The 13,463-nt window shown below is 33.3% G+C and overlaps 1 protein-coding gene and 1 pseudogene across 1 annotated transcript; both read right to left on the minus strand.

The window, feature by feature from the left end:
- Positions 1-5,212: 5,212 nt before the first annotated feature.
- On the minus strand, positions 5,213-6,878 carry LOC142639526 (G-type lectin S-receptor-like serine/threonine-protein kinase At4g27290). The gene is made up of 5 exons (XM_075813687.1): positions 6,744-6,878; positions 6,474-6,642; positions 5,999-6,056; positions 5,693-5,780; positions 5,213-5,404 (listed from the first exon to the last, which is right to left on the minus strand). Exons 1-5 carry the CDS (start codon positions 6,876-6,878, stop codon positions 5,213-5,215), a joined length of 642 nt encoding a protein of 213 aa, XP_075669802.1.
- On the minus strand, positions 6,852-9,221 carry LOC142638431 (S-locus-specific glycoprotein S13-like; annotated as a pseudogene).
- Between the last annotated feature and the right edge of the window lie 4,242 nt (positions 9,222-13,463).

The raw sequence follows: 13,463 nt of genomic DNA on the forward strand, positions 1-13,463 counted from the left end.
CAATGACTTGTACGTAGGGCTGTCCAGAGACCCGGCCAACATAACCCACCCACTGCCGCCGACCGAATCCGACCCGCCGTCGACCGATCCGACTTCTCCGGCGGTCGGCAACGGGTTTGTTCCTTCAAAACCCAAGTTTGGAGGGTAGGACGTCGGTTTTCCTTCTCCAGAATCTGATCAAAATCGATCCAACCGATCCACAAGATTACCAGCGATTTTAGATAGATCCGAGTAGATCTAGATCATTTTCGTCAAGATCTCGGCAAGATTTCACCGGATCTACCCAATCTTGCCGAAAATTGCCTAGATTAGGCCAGATCTGGAGAAACCTCAAAGATTTTTGCTGGATTTTCGCCGTTTTCATGCTGGATTTTCGTCGTTTTCATGTCGTTTTCTCCATTTTCATGCTGGTTTTCGCCCTTTTTTGGATTTTCAACCCCGATCGACCCATCCGCTACCATTTGATGGTCTGATCCGTCCGATCCATTCACTCCGGTGGTCGGCGACGGGTGCATTTTTTTGCCACCTGATTCCGGTGGGTCGATTTCGAGTTGGGCACAAACCCGACCTGGACCGACCCGTGGACAGCCCTACTTGTACGGTTTGACACAAAGCATTCCAAAATTGTATTATGCTACACTGTTCCCGACCATATTTGTCCTTTTTTACCACTTTTTCTACCATTTCCCTCCTGATTGATTTGTCTACTCTAGCAATGACAATAATTTATATGATTCTTTTCTTCTCTAACCACAGCTCATTTCACACCAATAATTAAAAATCCTTTATTTTTAAAGTAATTAACAAAATACCTATAATTTTAAAGTATTTAACAAATGTCTCTGTTTTTAGTACTCGGTTTTAACAAAATCAAGTTTTAGGTGGAAGTAATGTTGAGTTCTATACATATTTTTTCACTTCATTTTTATTTTTTGCTTGACATTGCTAATGTCGAGTTCTACTTAAAAATATGCATAGAACTTAATTTTGATGATATTGAATTTTACACAAGAGTAGTTCCAAAATAAGGACATTTTGCTATATACTTTGTGATAATACGAGGAAAATCAGTAGACTGGATGTTTCGGATTTCAAAGATCTTGTAACTATCTTGAAGGCCTAAAAAAGAAAGAACAATGATCAAAGGTGACCGGGGTTGTCGGCCAAGAACCCTCCGATGCCAAAGTTAGTTTTCTCTCTTAGATTTCGGAGTTCCAACTTTTCAGGAATTGTAAAAACGTACCTTTGTCTGGTCTGAATGAGTGTTTATATAGTGCGTCCTAGAAACGGCTATTAGACCTCTAACTTTCCCTATATTTGAGGAAGTTTAAGGGTTCAGAGATAACTTCCATAATCGTTTAGGAGTTACATTCTTTCATATAGCTGTCATTGGAAGTTATGCATATGATAAGGAGTTATAGTACATAAATTGGATTTTACTCACGTCCTAGAACATTAGCATGTAGGCAAGTTCATGCTTGGAAATTTTCCTAAGTGTTAGGAGCTTGTCCAAGAGCCTCCCTGACGAGCATACCTTGTTCCCATGGAACGTCATCCTTCTATAGACGACCTTCTCACGGACGGTTATTCCCCATGGACGACCTTCTTACATGGGATGCATCTTCTGTTCGAGACGGCTCCTTTGGACGAGATGGAGTTGGTCAAATTTATAATTCACCATCACTTTGTAAAGAAGATGTTTTTCTAAATACTTTAAATACAAAGGACATTTAGCCATTTTTCCTATTTCACACCGATTCTCTCACCCTTTCACAGCCCTTATTACCATTGGTCCTACCAAAATAAATGCCACACTTTTTCTTTTTTTGGAAATACTAAAAACTTCATTAAACACAAAATAAGAGATTATTTGAAAGAAGAGCTTGTTCAACAAAAATGACGACTTTTTTTTAATTCAAACAGAGAAATCATTGATGCCAAAGGTAAGTTTAGCTAAAAAATAAACATGTCTATTACCTTATTGTCTAACATAGGAAAACTCTACATTACAAAAACCATGAACTAATGACAAAATGCCATAGACAATCGGAGCAACACTGGATGGAAGAGGAGATTGTTCACATAGAGCACAGGAAATAAGATTTAAAGAAATCTTATGTTTGTAAAGGTCATACTTTTATGTATTGGTATATCTGAGATCAAAACGCACTTTATATGTATTGGAGTCTTAGTTTGTAGTATGTTCAAGAAGTACATTTGTTGACTAACAAGTGATATTATTGAAGATATAAGACTACTCAAGAAATTGCTCGAGAAAAGCTAAAATTGCAAGTTTTGATACCTCCTTGATACTTGTCAATCTATCAAGAATTAATGAAGCTCGATATATGTCTTTGATACCTCTCAATTTATCGAGATATGAGATTTTTTATATCATTTTATTTAAGCAACTGTTTATTTGTGAGTTTGTGCAACCTAATAGGAGAGCCTATTTAAAGGCCTATTAAGCTCTTATTTAAATAAGGTGGTAGAGGCAGAATACCTAAGGCTTTCATATTGAAACTCTACCCTCCATCTATTGAACCTATGAATTCTGAAAACAAAAGCTACAACTCTTGTGAACCTTTTGGTCCTGTACCAAGCAAAGTCTTTGACACTAACAATTGAAAATCTTATTAGTGTTTTGTGTGAAACTGCTACAAAAAGCTACAACAATTAAAAGAGTTGTTGTGGAATTAGTTACTTATAGGAGATTTGTACAAAGAAGAAGTCTTCTACAAGATCAAGTTCAATTAGTTGGAGTTGAGCTTCTTACATAGATTAGTAAGCTCTATGATAGGTAGATACCTCGGGATAGACCTATAGGATAAGATTTTTTGTACTTGTAACCACTTTTCTTATTAATAGATTATTCGGAGTGCTAACCTGAAATTCACATTGTGGGGTTTTGTCTACGAGCTTTCCAATTTATGATCAAATCACCATGTCTACTTATTTTTCACTGTACTCTAATTTAGTTTAGAGATTTAATTGAGCCTTAATCTGATACAGTAGCTAAAATGAAACCAGTGTAAATGTACAAATATTAGAGCATTTTCATCTAGTGTGTCAAATGCCAAATATTTGGCATTTGATATGCCACTCTAAAAAACCACTTTCATCAAGTGTTTTAAATGCCATACTATTTGGCATTGATGAACATTTCAATCTTAAATTTGAGACCACACTGTTTATAAATTGTAAAACTTATATTATTTTTGTATTCAATAGGACCCGCTTTCTTTTAAAGAAAGAATAAAAATTGAATTAAGTTGTAAAAAAAATGAATAAAAATATTAAAGAAAGAATATTTAAATGAAATTGTAAAAAAAATAGAATGTTTGATGTTTGGTATATTGTAAAATAAAGTGTTAAAATTATAAAAATAGTGTTTTAAAATTGTAAATACTAAAGGTCCGTTTGGTACATATGTTTAAAAATTGAAAATTATTGTTTGAAAATATTTGTAAAAATACATGTGGGTAAAAAAAAATGTATTAAAATATATATAATATTGTTTAAAAACTAAAAATCGTTGTTTAAAAATACACACCAAACACAAATTGTCGACGAGCATGCTCTTAGTTTATTTAGAACAGAACACGTCATGTTGCAATCGGAACAGAACATCAATTGGGGTGGTCGACATTTGGCCTCTCTCTTTTACCTTTCTCCTCATTTGGCCTCTTCTCATTCCGTCTCTCTCCCTCCCCTTCAAGCCATCTTGGAGTTTCTCTTTTGCCTCTTTGATCGACAGCATATGTGGTGGTCAGTCTTTGGCTGTGGTGGATTCAGCGTTTGACAACCACAAGGGTTCAAATTATATATTGTTGGCTTTGGTGGGTGTTAAGAGTAATTGAGGGCCGAGTTTGTGCTGGCAGCGTGGCATTTTGGAGGTGGTTCTGATTCTTTGGCCGGTTTGGAGAACTGGGCCATGCTGGTTTTGTTGGAATATAGAACTAAGATGTTTCATTTGGCTACATTGAAAAGCTTCATGTGAATTTGTTGTTGTTTTCTATTATTTATTTATCTGCAACCCCACCGACCTTCAATATGATGTAGTCAAACTTATCTGACGCTATTATAGGAGCACACTTTGATCATGGTATTCTTTTCTAGCGTAGACCTTTGACTCTGTAAGCTAACATAAATGTTGATTGAGTTGTTAATGCCTTTGGTAGACACTCTACATCAGGTAAAATTGTTTTTCTTGGCAATAATCCCATTACTTGGTCTGCCAAGAAACAATCCACAGTATTTCACTCTTCCACTGAGGTTCAATATCAATCATTGCTTCCACTGCTACTAAGTTATGTTGGCTTAGTACAATTTTATAGGACTTAAGTGTTTTCCTTTCCATCATATTGCTTGAATTTGCTGTGAAAATGTTTCAGCACTAGCCATTGCCCCAAATCATGTCTTTAGTGCTCGTAGTCTCGCACTAAACATATTGATGTTGACTTTCATTTTGTCCATGAAAAATTTGTTTTAAATAATTAGGAAGTTAATTTCATTCTAGCACTGATCAAACTGTCTGATATTTTTACCGAGGGCTTATGACACTCGCCCCACTCCAGCCAGTTGATACTCACCACTCAGTCAATATTGTAGCAGTTGCAGAGTTAAGATGTGGGCTGCTATTAGTTGCAGAACGAGTTATGGCTTTTTTTCTTTTGACAAGTAAGTTATGGCTTTTTTCTAACAATTACTTATGGCTTTTTTCTCCCACGCGTTTTCTTAATATACGTTTTAAATACCACTAGTTTGCAGATCATATGCTCGTGTAAATAGAATTATTCTTCTGCATTTAAGTCTCGTCATTTTTATCTTTGTTTTCTGCTTCTTCTGGTCCTGTACTTTCTGCTTCTGTGATTCAAACCTCTGTAAACTTTCAATAGGATCCATGGATTATATGTCAGTTTCAGAACAAAATGCCAGAGAAGCGCATAAGTAGATGTCTTAATTACTTAGATATTAGATAAGAAATAGCTATGATGGTCAATCCATTCCCATTAAAGAAAATACAGAAAAAGCTTATTAGTTTAGCTTTAAAGCACTCAAGCAAGTAGCAACTATGACCACCCAAATGGTACATTTACTTCTAAAAGCAAAAAAGATGCCAAAGACTCTAATCCCAAACACGCCCCTTAAACCCAAATTGATAAAAGTAAAACTTTCACATATAACTCCTCGGCAAGCTATTTATGAATTCCTATCTAGCTTCCGGCATAGTTATAGTCACTGCATTTTCTATGCTGGATTCTTCATTTCTTGATGTTGCACCTGCATTGCTGGAACTTCTTTCTATGAAGAAACCAGGCTGCTTTGGCTCAGGTAGAATCGCTTCCGCATTCGTTAACATAGAAAGCACACAAGACATTGCCGGCCTGTCTTCAGGGAACTTCTGAACACATAGTAAACCAACTTGAATACATCTTAGTACTTGAGATGTGGAATCTGAATCCTCTAAACAGGTAAACAATAGTTCCAAGGCCCTGCCCTCCTTCCACAGCAACCATGCTTGGAACAATTTCAATCCAGATACTCACATAATTCACCAAGAGAGAGAGAGAGAGAGAGAGAGAGAGAGAGAGAGAGAGAGAGAGAGAGAGAGATAATTTTCCACTTACATATCCCAAAAGGTTATGGTGGTGATCTGGATGAAAAAACTTTCTGTTTTCGTGCCACTCACTATCTCTAACATAAGCACACCCAAGCTAAACACATCGGATTTCAATGAAAATGTAACATCAACTGCATATTCAGGAGATATGTAGCCGCTGCATGAAACCATCAAATATAAGTTCTATTATCTTTATTGTTGTTGTTGTTGTTGTTGTTATTGATGAGTTGCATGTCAGTATATCTTTAACACATGACCTCACCCTTCACACCATGTTTATGAGGAAAGGAAGTGTCATTTGAGTCAGATCACATTGATGAAATATTTGCCATAGCATGACAAGCAAGAATCTAGTTCCATTTTTATATTACTTACTATGTTCCAACAACTCTATCTGTCTTCACTTCACTTTCATCCCCTCCAAAAGTTCTTGCTAAGCCAAAATATGATATTTTTGGGTTCAAGTTGATATCTAATAAAATATTGCTCGCTTTCAGATCCCTGTGGATGACTTGAAGTCTAGAGTCCTGGTGGAGACAGAGAAGTCCTCACACAATTCCAACAACAATGTCATAACGCTTTGGCCATGCCAGCAGTGCACTTTCATTTTGTTCTGCATATAATTTTTCCCTTGTTACCATGATTCCATCTATGACTATTTTTAGTTCTTTTAGTTTTTTAATTTTAATTTTTTTTGGTGAAAATCAATTGGAAGACTATTAGATACATATTAGGCCATAAACACAGGTGCACAACATATAAAAGAGGGAAAGTAATTATAATACATAAAGGGTCCGGAGAATTGTACCAAAAATGAAATAATTCAAACTTTTGTTGGGCATGTACTCACAGATTAACATCCTTTCATCTCCTTGAATGCAGTAGCCTAAATGGCTGACAAGATTCCTATGTTGAAGTTTGGCAATGAGAACAACTTCATTCTTGAACTGTTTAAGACCTTGTCTTGAATCCTTTGACAGCCTCTTCACAGCAATATCTTGCCCATTACATAGATGTCCCTGCAAATCATCACATAAAGATGCATGTTTTTTCCTTTTGAATTTGCATAATATCACCTTACAATTTGTGACCTGTATAACAAATTCAGAATCCTTTTTACCTTATACACAGGACCAAATCCACCAGCTCCAATCACATTTGCTTGAGAGAATTTGTTTGTTGCAGTAACAATCGTTGTAAAATCAAATAAAGGTACCTCTACATCTTCTTTCTTTCTTTCACCTATTGAATCCATATATTACCTATTCAGGAACTGCTTTTTAATTTTAGTTTAAGCACCGTTTAATATGCCCTCTTTAATTGATCTTGCTTTAATGGATGAGTGTATATATATAGGAAAAATGGATGAGCATACTTGCATCTTATATTTGTTGCCTTCCAAATACAACTAAAAACCAACCCCAAAGTAAGCAATCCAAAAATGATTGATACCATTAGGATGACCACCAGCCTTTTCTTCGTATTTGATTTGTGGATTGATCCTAGAACAGACAGCAGTTAAGAAATTTGTTCATTTTGCTTGAAATGTTCATGTTTCTTTTTGGTAAATGTATTAGATCATTGATTACACTTGTCAGGATTTATTATAAGTCAATTGAGAATGCTAATGAAAGCATGAACAAAACTATAACCTGTGAACTTAAATTGAACTGTATTCTACTACAGATTATAAGACTTTCTGCACCATGTTGGCCAAGGCTTTTACAAAGCCTAAATAAGCTAACATGTGAGAAGCAGTGTGTTATAGAGCAGATAAGTGCACTTACTAAGCTCTGAAGCAGGCAGTCGAATATAGATGTCTTGCCCAGGATTTTCTTCTGAATACCCACTAATATCATTTTCTTTGCTGTACCCCCTAATATCAATCAATTCCCCAAACCAGATCAAACAACTGTTGCCTCCTCCCCTAATAGCTGAATTTGCATATGCTGTACAGGAACAGTTCTTCAAGCACTCCGCCTCGCATTCCTAGGTGCTCATACTCTTATTTAACCAAAACTCCAACAAGTCAGGCAATTTCACCCATGCAAGCTTTATGAAACCATCTTTCCTCTGGCAGTCCAGCGGAGTTCTCCTCACACATCCACTTGAGCAAATGAGTTGTTTCCATTCTTCTGGTGATTTGGGGATGAAACCTTCCAAACACTTGCAGATGATGATTTGTAACTTGTGCAAACACTATTGGCACCACACTGTCCATAATTGTCACACAAGTCATTTGGAATTGCATTCATAATGGTCCATTCACTGCTTCCTTCCTTCAATAAAATGCCTTGCAGGATGCCTGACTGACTCAATGTTATCTTCATATTATTCAACTTGTCTTTAGGTTCAAATAAATTTCCCACCACGTCCTTTTGAAGTCCTAATATGGGAACAAAATATTGATTAACAGGCACAGGAAGACCGCCGAATCGAACTCCATTCCATAGCCCAGTGCGGAATTTTTTTAAGAATTATTTGAGGCAACCCCTCATAATCAAATTTGTATGTAAAGTCTCCAGGAGATGCAATATCTGAGTCTCTGCAAGATGTCAAAAATCGGTCTACACCATTGTTCATGTCCTTTCCTATTGTCATGCCCAGCAACTATTTGTTAAGTGGGTAATCAAAGCTCTTCCACAGATAGCTTTTAGAGCTTGATGTAACACTGTCTTCAAGAACAAGGTTACCAGAATCTAAAAGCTGAGCAACTGTTGTCATGCCCGGTAACCACACTATCACCAGATAGTGTGGTTTCTTTGGTTGAGAAGAATAAGCGTTCCATTGTTGCTGATAGTGAAAACTCCAGATGCATCTGTGAGTGGATTGTTCTGGTTCGCTATCCACACAAGTATCCCTGGGGTCTTCTTGTACCATATGCCCAAGTATCTGCTCTTGTTGTTGCCTGAAGAGAAGAAGCCTAGCTCAAAAACTTGGCATGAGGAAACTAGAGTCTGGTTACCGCTAATTGATTGCCCAGAACTAATGGTGTCAACTGCAATGCAGAATTGCAAGAAGGTTGAGAAATCAATGAGACAATAAAAGAGTGAGGGAAGAGCAAGTGTTTCCATTAATTTAGGCTCTTTTCCTTTCAGTTTCGCTGAAAAAAAAAAAAAAAAAAAAAAAAAAATTTTAGACAAAAGCAGTTGCAAACTGCTGCTGTCTGTAGAGAACTGCAAAACTATAAGCAGCTCGTCACTGCCTAAACAAGGACTTTACATTTCAAGTGATATTTTTTGTGTCCACTGCTTATGTGGAGCCATGTCTTCTTATTCTTTTTTTTTTTTTTTTTTTTTTTGCCCCACTTTTTGGATAAATTTAAACAAGGGAACCTAGTTTCTTTGCCCATACATCATGGTTCTAGATATAGAAGGACTTGGAAAAGACGTTGTGTCTGCTTTGAATTGTGTTGGTGTGAGAGTAACCTACAAGACTGAGGCACTGACATTGACTAATGATGATGAGAAGAATGTGGACTAGTATTGTTAAGATTGTGAATATAATTCTGCATGGCTTGAGCCTTGAGGAAAACCTTGGCTTTTTGGCAGAGACCAATATACATGTTATAATACCACTTTAGTTTGAATGAATATTACGGTCTTTTGTAATATATATTGATGAATTTTAATATTAATTAATAAAGGAAATGTAATTTTTTATTATTATTTCGATTAAAGTGGGTTGGGAGATGAAAATGTGTAGGAATTTGAATTTGTTGATGGAGAGTTAGTAGCATGCTTTCTAACTCCCATTCTTTAATTTTATAAACTTATACAATGACAATAGATAGTCTGTATATATATGTGTGTGTATTAATACTCTAGGAATACCATAATAATTTACTCTTTCCTTCTACATAGTAGCGGTCTCACTACCTAAACTCACGGTGGAATTTATTATTCATGTGAGAGGAGAAAACATGCCATTATTTTACCCCTAGGTATCTAATAATATAACATTAATGTGAATTCATAAGTAATAATTCTGATTTAATTTTGAGTGAATATATGTGAGCCTATAAATACACATTTGCACCAGGACTAATCACGACAATATTATTTTTATTTTGATAAGTACACAACAATATAATTTTTGTATTAATATATCAACTAATTTACCTAAAATAGATGCATATTTGAGAATATTTGAGCAAAGAGAGTTTTTTTCTTTTGGTGGAGTTTTGGGCTAAGTTATTAGTGTAGAGTTAGCTTAACCCACACGATCATTCATTTGGGATATTAGATCCTCAAGGAGACAAGTCAAATGAAAATCTATTACATTGGTTTGTAAGTTTTGCCAATTGCAAATGGCTTGAATTTATTTTGGAGTTCCAAATTGTCACAAATGAGTCATTGGTGGGAAGATTGTGTGGAATTCTAGAAATTCTACAATCATTGTGTTGTAAGTAAGCAGGTTGTTTGATGTAGGAGGAATCAAATCCCGAATCTCTTATTTTACAGTAATAAAAGATTTTATCAATTGAGCTAATTAGAACCTATAAGTGAGTTACTTGCCTAATTACATATAATTGAGCTATGAAATTTTGAAAGTAAGACTGGTAACAACTTACAACATGTAAGTTGTTTGCTTGATTATGTATAATCGAGCTATAAAGTTTTGAAAGTTAGACGGTAACAACCTTGGGGTAGTTTACTACTTTACCTTGGAGTAGTTTTTCTTTTGAAGAAGTTCTTCAAAACTTTTTAAGTACTTGTGTTATTTATTATTTACTTTTATTGTTGTATGAATTGTGGTGATATATGTGTGTTTGATTTACAATTGTGAATTCCAGGCTTTTTTTTATTGATCTTGTACGAACTTGATAATCAAAATTGATAATTTAAACAGTTAGCAGTCAAACCTGATTTATTTCTTTAAAGAAAATAAAATTTCCATTTAACATATTTAGAACCCAAAAGAAAAAAAGAGAAAGAAACTTCCTTTTTCTATAAGAAAGGGGTAAGTAGGGATTCGCATGTGTAAAAAAACAACAATATATTAACTGTTTCTCAAAAAAAAAAAACTCCACGTGACGTTAATAGACTAATAGGTTAATCTTAATTTGGCTGATATTTTCATGAAAATTATATGCCACAGCTCGACGAACGTGTTCAGTCCTTTGATTTTCAACTTGCGATCAGCCTATCACGCTCTCATTGCCTTCTCTCTCAAAAAACCTATTACTTTTCTCTTTGATTTGAAAAATCAAATTAGAAAAAGAAAAGAAATGATGGAAATGCCGAAATAGAAGCTACGCTGCAATGTGTTGAATTGAAACGTCTGGGGGAAAATTAAGCGACGGAACCAAGGATTTCTACGTAGTTGTATTATCTAGTAAGTTTTTCATGCGATGCACGGATACTATTGTTGTAATGTTTTATATAAATTTATTTTTGGAAAATATTAGACATATATTATAATATATTTATCATAAAACTTTTTTAGTAATGAGTTCATCATAAAAAGTAAGAATTATAAATTGCTCATATATATCTATTATAATTATTTTGTTCAAGTAATGAGTAATAATTAAAACAACTTAGAGTAATACTGTATAATAAAAGTTGATAAAAGCATATTAATTCATTCTATATTATTGATTTTTATTATATGATGTAATAAAAAGCTTCATTACAAAATCTTTTTTTTTTCTTCAATCTTTGTTATTAAGGTATATATGGTGATGCTTGTTATCATCATCAGTTTATCTATCTTCAATGTTTGAAGTTTAGTCCGTCCATATTTGTTTAATTTTTGAGCTTTCATCATTTTTTTTTCCTTTCGTTGCATCATTTGTGTTAATCACTAATGAATTGGCATCGAGAGACTCTTAATTGGATCTTACAAAGTTTGGACTTTGTCGCTAAGATTTTTCATAGTATTTGCATTTATATTAAATTTCAATGATGTTACAGTTTTTTTCTAAATATTTTTTTTTGTTAATTTTAGAATAGTGCAGCAAAAAGAATTAATATAGTATATTGAATTGTGTTTTTTTTTTCTTCCATACCTTTTTATCATTTGAAGGTGCATAAAAAAATCTTAGCAACTATGTAATTTTCAAAACCATCTTTTAGATTGAATTCAATCAAATGAAGTAGAGAAATCCATTTTTTTCCTAATTTGTTTTTCAAATCACGTGGAATTCGTTCTCTAATATCAATATTTTTACAATTATTTAAATAAGTTGTACCCCAATTTATTTTTCAGCAAAATATCTTGTAAATTCAATTAGAATTTTCCCGACATCTCAATCAAATATCACAAAATTTTTTTTGATAGTTGCATCAAAAACTTCAATTTGAATCATGTATCTAAAGTAGTTTGCAACTGTATATATATAATAGTTATAGTGAGATAAATATATTATAAATATTTGGAGAGTATGTAGTTAATGTGAGTGCCTCTAACTTTGGGATAGAAAGATTTATTTTTGTTTCACATTTTGCATACCAAAATGATTTTACTTGTGATTTGACATTCGTTTCACAAAGTACGCATAAAATGTAATACAAACCTATTGTTATGTCAATATTACTTATTATTGCAATACCCTAGTAGTTTACATCTTGCAATGAACTTTGAAATTAATATGTATTATTTTTTTAATGTAAATAATATGCTGTATGATTTTTTTTTACATAAATGATGAGTATAAATTGAAATGATTAATAAACTTGTTTCGTAGAATCTCATTCAATGCATTTTATCTTTACTATTGTCTTCATAATATTTAAAGATAAATCCTCCTATGAATTTTTTTTTTTTTGCATGTATTTTTGGTATTTCTTGTATAGGATCATGTTTTTTACCATTCCTATCATTGAATTTTTTTAAGAAAATATTAAGTTAATGACATTTTGTAAGATAGTATATGATATTTATTAGACTTTTTTGTAATTATAAATTTTAAAAATATGCATTTGTCAATTATTTCAGCAACCTCAGGGATCTTAAAATTTATATATATTTTTGTTGCACTGGTCAATGACAAAGAATTTGTCTGCATAAATTGCATAGAACATTATTATTAGACAAAAGCATATTGGATTGAAATTGGGGAAAAATGAAGACATGATTTCATGAGGATGAGATTTTCTAGAAGTATCAGCTATACGTGGGGGAGGAAGAAGAGAGCTTGTAAGAGGGTAAGAGTTTTTGCATTGATTTACACGTGAAAATGGTCAAATTTGGGTCATAATATGTAAGGTGAACTGATTTGAGTTTTTTATAAGGTTTGGTCTACATTTAAAAGGTAGTGTATTTTATAGTGAATTAATTTTGGTCTAATGGATCTAATTGTCAAGAACAACCCATATTTTATATAATAGTAAAAAGAAATTATTATGATCTATTGAGTAACTATAAAAAAAACTTAATAAAAAGAGGTAAAAAATGCTAAATTTATATAATAGTAAAAATAAGTTACTATGATCTATTAGGTAACAGTTAAAAACACTTAATGAAAAAAGGTAAAAAAAGTTAAATGCAATATTAGAGTACCATGTGGCAGGATAGTAAAAAGAAGTTACTATGATCTATTAGGTAACAGTAAAAAATACTTAATAAAAAGAGGTAAAATTGCTAAATTTATATAATAGTAAAAATAAGTTACTATAATCTATTAGGTAACAGTTAAAAAAACATAATGAAAAAAGATAAAAAAAATGTTAAATGCAATATTAGAGTGCCACATGGCAAGGCCTCATACACTCTCACATGAGGTCTCTATTTATATTTATATATATATATATATATTGATTTGAAAATGAACATCAAGACTTAACTAATGTAAGCATAATTCCAACTTCGAAGTCATCCGGCAAAAAAAAAAAAA

The sequence above is a fragment of the Castanea sativa genome, chromosome 6, assembly GCF_040712315.1.
Source record: "Castanea sativa cultivar Marrone di Chiusa Pesio chromosome 6, ASM4071231v1".
NCBI lineage: Eukaryota > Viridiplantae > Streptophyta > Magnoliopsida > Fagales > Fagaceae > Castanea > Castanea sativa.